The sequence below is a fragment of the Apis dorsata genome, unplaced genomic scaffold, assembly GCF_000469605.1.
Source record: "Apis dorsata unplaced genomic scaffold, Apis dorsata 1.3 scaffold_7, whole genome shotgun sequence".
Taxonomy (NCBI): Eukaryota; Metazoa; Arthropoda; class Insecta; order Hymenoptera; family Apidae; genus Apis; species Apis dorsata.
Window position 1 is genome coordinate 66,250 of NW_006263310.1, and position 7,425 is coordinate 73,674.

The 7,425-nt window shown below is 42.5% G+C and overlaps 1 protein-coding gene across 1 annotated transcript in view; it reads right to left on the reverse strand.

The window, feature by feature from the left end:
• Positions 1-7,425, reverse strand: part of LOC102681265 (zinc finger protein 845-like) — a 17,798-nt gene that overhangs the window by 1,354 nt on the left and 9,019 nt on the right. Inside the window, exons 4-5 of the mRNA XM_006607606.1 lie at positions 5,517-5,714; positions 3,275-3,452 (exon numbers count right to left, since the gene is read on the reverse strand). Of these exons, the coding sequence (XP_006607669.1) occupies positions 3,275-3,452; positions 5,517-5,714 (376 nt within the window). The remainder of the gene's footprint in view (positions 1-3,274; positions 3,453-5,516; positions 5,715-7,425) is intronic.

Below are 7,425 nucleotides of genomic sequence, written 5' to 3' on the forward strand. Positions count from 1 at the left end.
TAATAATAACCTCTTCTATAAAGCATTACACTCACTTATTGTACTCATTTAACGATCAGTGCAANAACAATGAATATCTGCCAAATCATCATGCCACACCTACTCATCTCGTACGTTACGTGTATTAGATATCTCTGGAGGCATCGTGGATAGAAGATCCGAATCGAATCGTAGTTGGATGTCAACCAAGCGAGAAAGGATTGTGCGTGAACGAGAGCGTAAGAAAATGCGGAGAAAAAGGAAGAGGTGGGTGGTGAATACGCGACACTCGGAGAGTGAGGACATTGGAGATGGAGAGCCGAGCCGGTATTGGGGAACGGTCAGGATGGTCGGAAACAGGGTTTCGTTGGTATCGGTCGGCGGTGAATACCTGGGACCAGAATCGGTCTGCCGCAAACCGGACGCGTTCATTGGCTATGCCATGGAGCATTTAAAGGCGCTTTACCCTCTCGGGCTAAGTAGCTGGCCGTAGTCGTAAACATCTTCCTACCAGGCGGGCTTATACGAGCCGTTGATGGCAACGGCAACATCAAATTTAATTTCCCATAAGTAAATCTTTCTGCACGGCCAGCGCTCCGTGACGGTCTCGGATAAAGACCCGTTCACACCGTCATGGGCGGTCGTCCACCTTTTACGGGAAATCATTCCAACCGTGGAAAGTGTGCAACCGTCACGCAATTCGTTCGTACACTTTTCATTAATCGGATCGATTTCTTTCTGATATAATTTTACATCCATGCTGTAAATACGTATAACTCGGTAACCATAGAATATTCGATTTTACGAGGCACCGTTCTAGGATTTCAAATCGCGCTGCTTTAACTTCTCTCCTCTTTATTTCTTTCAGGATTCCAGTGCAGGGGTAATATTAATTTTCTTCTACCCGTAGACCACTACTGTGCGCGTAACACGAACGTAAATGTTCCCGTAATGTACACACGTATATAACATAATACTCGCATGAAAATTATCGAATATACGGCAAAAAATCCGATATTCCCTTGGCCGGCCGCTGACCGAAGAGGATTGTAAAATTATAAGCGCAAACTGCCAGGATCTTTAACCCATGTCAAGATTTTTATCGATGAGATATCGAATCGGCGGGCGTTTCCACATTTTAACCGATAACTAATAAATTCCGGTCGACGCTTATTCCGTTTCGTATCCGAGTTTGTCGAGAACCATCCCTCCAGTTAAATTTTCGCCCAAGATCGCGGATAAATCGATCGTATCGCTTTCATCGGCTACCCTTTTCATTTTTATTATTTTTCGCTGTTTATACACAGGACGGAGACCACCTAGAAGAAGAGAAAATTAAGGAGCAATAATGGAAAAAAAAAGAGATGTATAGAAACAGATGCGAGAATAAGATTGCCTTCGTTGTCACGAAGTGAAATGGAGTAAGTTTTCCTAACTCTAGGAGAAGTGAAGAGAATGACATGCCGGATGACAGAAAAAAGCTGTGTACGAACATGGATGACAAGAGGAAAGAAGGAGCGTGTAGCCATCCGAGGTAAATCATAAACTGGATGGATGTAGGAAGGAAGGAAGGAAAGTGGAAAGGTGTAATCTCGTTGACGCAAGGCAATCCACTCATGGAAAAAGGAAATTGTTGAAGCTATTCGCACGTTCCTTATTAAAAGTCTCGTCGAGTAAACGATTATATTGCTTCTGGACTATTCTTATGTTGATTTTCAACTAATCTTTGATTGAGAATGCATGTAATTGTTTGCGAATACATTTGAGACTAAATCATATTGAGAGAATTATTTTTCACTAATGAATACTATGTTAAGAGCGAAAGTTATTACTTGGAAAAAACTTTTACTTTGCTTTTACTTTCAAATGTATATGCATTTTAAAACTTGTTCAACGTTCATATGATTTCATATCTTTCTTGAAAATCAAAACTGATCTCAGAAATTTTATCGATGCATGCAATAATACATCAAATGAACGTTAAAGTTCATTAAAATTCATTAAAAATGATGTTAAATTAGACAACACGTTTTTAGAATCGTAAATTCTAGATATTAGTATTAATTAGTGAAAATTAATGAAAAAATAAAATAAATTAATTATTAATCATAAACTATTTATGTATTTTGCAAAAAGAGAGATAATTTAAAGTTAATTAATATTCTAAATATCTTGTAAAATATATTTATGATATTATCATGATAAGTAATGTCAAATAAAATGGAAAATTAAATGAAAAATATCTAAGCAACGATAAATCATGTTTTAATATAAGTTAATTCACATTTTTTATTGTTAAAATATAGATCAAAAATTCAAAACGAAACTTTTCTTGCTTTCCCTAAAATCAAAATAACGTTAATGAAGTTTAATTTCTAATCAATTTTCAATAGAAATCTTTTTTGTGATTCATTTTATAATTTTTTTTTCTTCATGATTTATTATATTTAAATTTCATACAGTTTAAAGTAATTTCTCAAAATTTACAAATACACGTATTACATTCAACTCTCAAACGTGTATACGTTTTTAGTACGTATCGATTTAATTTAAAATTTTTCTTTTCGCACGAATCCAATTTTTCATTCCATATCGCATTCAATCAATCAAAAAACCGCTCGAATGCATCGTTTGAATCGGCCATTATTAATGTAGCAATCGTCCAATTGGCGATCGTAATCGATTCAACCGCGAAGAACGAAAACAGGTTAAAACGAGCCCAGAAGGCCTTGTCATCTTTCGTATAGTTATGCGCAGCGACTTGGTACGATTCAGAAGTGCCTACCGCCTGTATCATTACCGATGCAAGACGTACCATTCGCAATTCTCCGTACCGCGAGATTACCTTGGCTCAAGTTATCCCAGCGACTGAGAGCCACTGGAATGAGTTTATGTCGCTATCAAAGAGACACGGAGCCCTCGTATGCGAGTCGCATCCTAACTAAAGCTTCAAAGGGCATTAGCATACCGGCCGCTCGGTATGACTGGGCCGTGCGTGTGTGGGCATCCAGTGAGCACAATTAACTCGTTATCTTATCGCGCCTCGGTGGCGGCAGAGGCGGCGGCATGGTCCAAACGTTAAGGTGTACTTTGCTTAATTTACGCCGCAGAGTCACCGCGGATACAAAAATTGAACTGCGAGTCAACCTCCGTTTCCCATCCCGTGTACACCGTAATAGAGCGGAATACAAGACCGATATTTCTCCTTTCCGATTCGATCTTTGTTCGCGTTCGGGCCAATGACGAGGATTCTCTGTGTCGTTATTTATACTCGATTATACTCGATTCGACTTACCAAATTGTTGCTCGCGTAAGAGCAATGGCGGCACTTGTACGGCTTAGTGCCCGTATGGAGGCGCACGTGTCGTTGCAAATGAGAAGCGATCTTAGTACGAAAAGCGCATCCAGTGTATGGACAGGGGCGAAGATCCGATTTCGTGGCGTTCTCCGCTCCGTCGTGGCGTGCACGGTGGCTGGAAAATAAAATTAAAATTTTCGTGAGAGCAGCAATTCGATCGACGTTCTCGACGAAAGGGCAATTTTAAAGGTCTCGTAACAGCGGAAAGTTCATCGTCGTATCAGGGCCGATGATTACGAGCGACGCGATATGCGTGCGCGATATTACGAGGGAGCCATTGGCCATGGTTACGTGTATATCAGGTTCGAAATGCGTGACACGTTTAATTAAAATCCTCTGTGATTTACTCCGCCGCACAGAGCGAGACCGAGAGAGAGAGAGAGAGAGAGAGAGAGAGAGAGAGAGAGAGAGAGAGAGAGAGAGAGAGAGAGAGAGAGAGAGAGAGAGAGAGAGAGAGAGAGAGAGAGAGAGAGAGAGAGAGAGAGAGAGAGAGAGAGAGAGAGAGAGAGAGAGAGAGAGAGAGAGAGAGAGAGACGGGGAAGCCTGGCGGCCAGGAGTGGGAGAGGGAGAGGTGACACTCCAGGACAACGATGAAAAAGAGAACGAAAGAGGAACGTGGATAGGGGGAGAATGGGGCGCGAGAGGGGGAAAGTGAAGGATGCAGCTAGTGATGAGGGTTCAGGGGGAGGGAAAACGGAGGTGGGAGAGAGAAGGAGAGAGAGAGAAAGAGAGGACCGTGACACTCTGTGGCTGCGTTGAGTTCGACTCACGTAGTAAGTACTCAATTCGCGATGAAATATCGCGTCGACCATCGCCATGCGGACGATCATAACGGGTTGCCCGCACTTGGCCGACTGCTGCACGCAACTTCCGCTTTCGGCCTCTTTCTCCCTCCTCCCTCCGTGTCGCGCTGTCTCCCTCGATCATCCCCCCACCGTTCCTCTCTTTCCCTCTTTCCCTGTTCCTCTTTGCCCGCGGTTCGTCGGACGCAAAAAAAAAAAAAAAAAAAAAAAAAAAAAAAGAGAAGAAAAAAAAAAAAAAAAAAAAAAAAAAAAAGAGAAGAAAAAAAAAAAAAAAAAAAAAAAAAAAAAACAAAAAGAGAAGAAAAAGAAAAAAAAGAAAAAAAAAAAAAGAAAGAGTTCAAAAGGACAACGAATCAAACGAGATGAAATTTATTAGAGGCCTTCCACTGTACAATGTCCTTAATAAGACTTAATTTAAATCGAATCGGCCGCTTTCGTGCGTAATCTACGATATATACGCGCGTTGCATATTTTTCCGGTATTAGCGTTCAACCACCTGTCTGCTCGGACAACTGAGAGTTAACAGAGAGGATCGTTTTTAAAAAAAAAAAAAAAAAAAAATAATGGCGGCCAAGTTCTACAATATTCTTTCGTAAGACTGTTTCATTTCATTCCCTTCCCTTTCATAAATCGAAATGTAACTCAAGTTTAAAATAATCTCGGATCTCTTATAAATCAAAGTTTTCCTCTGCGAAGTTTATAGTAGCTACTTATCGGAAAATCAATCACTCGACGTTTTCTTTTTATCGCCTCGAAAAATCGAATAAGAAAAATAGAAATCGTACGACCATTCGAAATCGCACGCTTCTTCCATCATTTTACGATCTCGTAAAAAAAAAAAAATCAAATTCATACAAACTTTTATCCGAAAAGATTTCGAATAAGATGAATCGAATCGATAACTCGAAAGATTTCCAACCCTTTCTCGAGAATTCAACCATATCTTTCCAATAGAAATGATAACCCGACGCGATTTCTAATCTAGAATCACGCAACTTCGTAAATCAATTTATTCCATCGTACGTTTTCTTTGTGATTTTAATTAAGAGGGGGGGGGGAAAAAATCGATGATATATACACGATACAGAAGCATTGGGGGAAGAAAGACGCATTGCAGCGTGACTTACAACTCCGACAAAGTAAATTGTATCGATAACATTATTCAACGATACTACATATATATATATATACATCTATACTTCGATAGGCAACGAGTGGAAAATCACGTACGCGCATCAGCTGGCTTGTCCACGAGCTCAAAGTACTGCTACGCCCATAGCAATTAATTCACCGCTTCCGCAAACGCATCGATCAACGCGTCTCGTCGCATACTACAGGCGTGCCTGATCCAAGAAAAATTCTTCAAAAAACCTTACCGTCGAAGCTGGGTCCTCGTCTTGGCCGCGTAAGTGCAGTCCGAGCATTTGTAACGTCTGGTGGACGGCGTAGCGTCGTGAACCAAGCTCACGTGCGATCTCAGCTCGGACGCTGTTCGAAGCACGGTCGGGCATCCCGGAAGCCCGCACTTGTACTTCTTCCCAGCGTGTCGAAGCATGTGCTGCCTTAGCGAGTGCCTGAAAATAAAATAAGAAATGAAATAAAGAGAAAGAGGGGGGGGGGAGGGGATCCCGCCCTCAATTTTTCGAATGCCGACTCTACCGCGAGAGAATGATAATGATTTCGCGGGGGGAGAGAGGGGAGGGTGCGTTTTTCCCCCCGTTAAATCGAGCGCCGTAATAAGACAGCACAATGGGGCGGGCGACGACGAGCGCGGCACGGAATACGAGCGCCCTCGTGTGACCATCGGCTGCTGTTCGCACGCCGTACGTACGATCCGATCGCAGCTGTTGCATCCTATATCAACCTGCCGGCACAAGAGCGCGCACAAGAGCTGCACTTTAAATAGTTTCTGTCGCTGAGGTGACGATCTATACGGTTGTCCCCCCTCTCGATTCGCATTCCTACTCTAGTTTTCCCCTTGCTCCTCCTTCTGTTCTCTCGATTAGAGGATTTCGAAAGTGGAAGGAAAAGTATATGTATATATATATATATATACATGTATAATATCCTCGGCATTCTTCGATACACTCCTGTATAAAACTAAGTAAAAGCTCGTCGATGTTATCGGGATCGGCAGCAAATTTCCGAACGGTGGTAGCCGTGCCGATCTTCGTATATACGTATCTCCTCCCCCTGCCTCCCTCCCCCGGGGTCCTGTATCGAGATCTTTCGCGAACGACGGAGCCAAGTGGTGACCGGGTGCGGGAAACCTACCGCGGTTTAACAGAGCGAAGGACACGGATTTTTCGAGATGGCAGCTCGACGATACCGCGAGGGCAGCTCGGCGAGAGGCGGGATACGAGGAGGAATCAGGGGGAGAAAATCGAAGAAAAAGGGGGCGAGAGGAGGAGAGAAGCGGAGGGAAGAGAGAAGAAGAAGAAGAAGGAGGAGGAGGAGGAGGACGGAAGAGAGAAGAGGAAGAGAAGAAGAGGAGCAGAAGAGAGATCTGGGCCGTCCTAGGGGGAGTCTCGGCCTACCCAATTGGCTACGCAAGTGTAACGGCAACTTTTACAATGTCAGGATATACACGCCCTCGCACGAGCTTAGAACGTTTATGTATATATATATGTATATATATATGTATGTATGCTCTTACACCTGCACTACCGTGCACCACTAGCCCCTTCTGCAAGTACGTTCCCGTGTCATCCTTGCGCGAGTGGAGAGCGGCACCCACTCGCGACCTCTCGTCGCTCTTCTTATTCGCCTTCGAAACCTTTGCCCGGTCAAGGCCAAAGGCGTGTATCGAAAACCGCTACCGCGGACGAGGCGGAGGAGAGAATTCAGATCGAAATCAGATTTTTAGCAACGAATAACGATTAATCTTATCGATTTCTCTTCTCTTTTTTACTCGAGAGAGGGTATATACACGTGTGATCGAAAATGTTACACAATTTGGCACGCGTAATTGGCAAGAATCTCGCTTTTTTTCTAATTTTTCCACGATACATTAAGCAATCTCTTGACGAACTTGAAGAGGGTAATAACGTTGTTGTCTCTCATTGCGAAACAGGGGAAGATAAGAAAGTAAACTATCTTTTATTTATTTTTAATAGAACAATATTTTTCTATTTTTTTCGCCTTATTATCACAGCGAGATCATCGCGAGATAACTAAAAAACTGCAACTACTTTTCATCTACTCGAGTAATACATTTCGCTCGTCCCGAAATAAGAATTGTTCCGCTTGTTGATTTTCCTAAAAGAAAAAAAAAAAAAAAAAAAT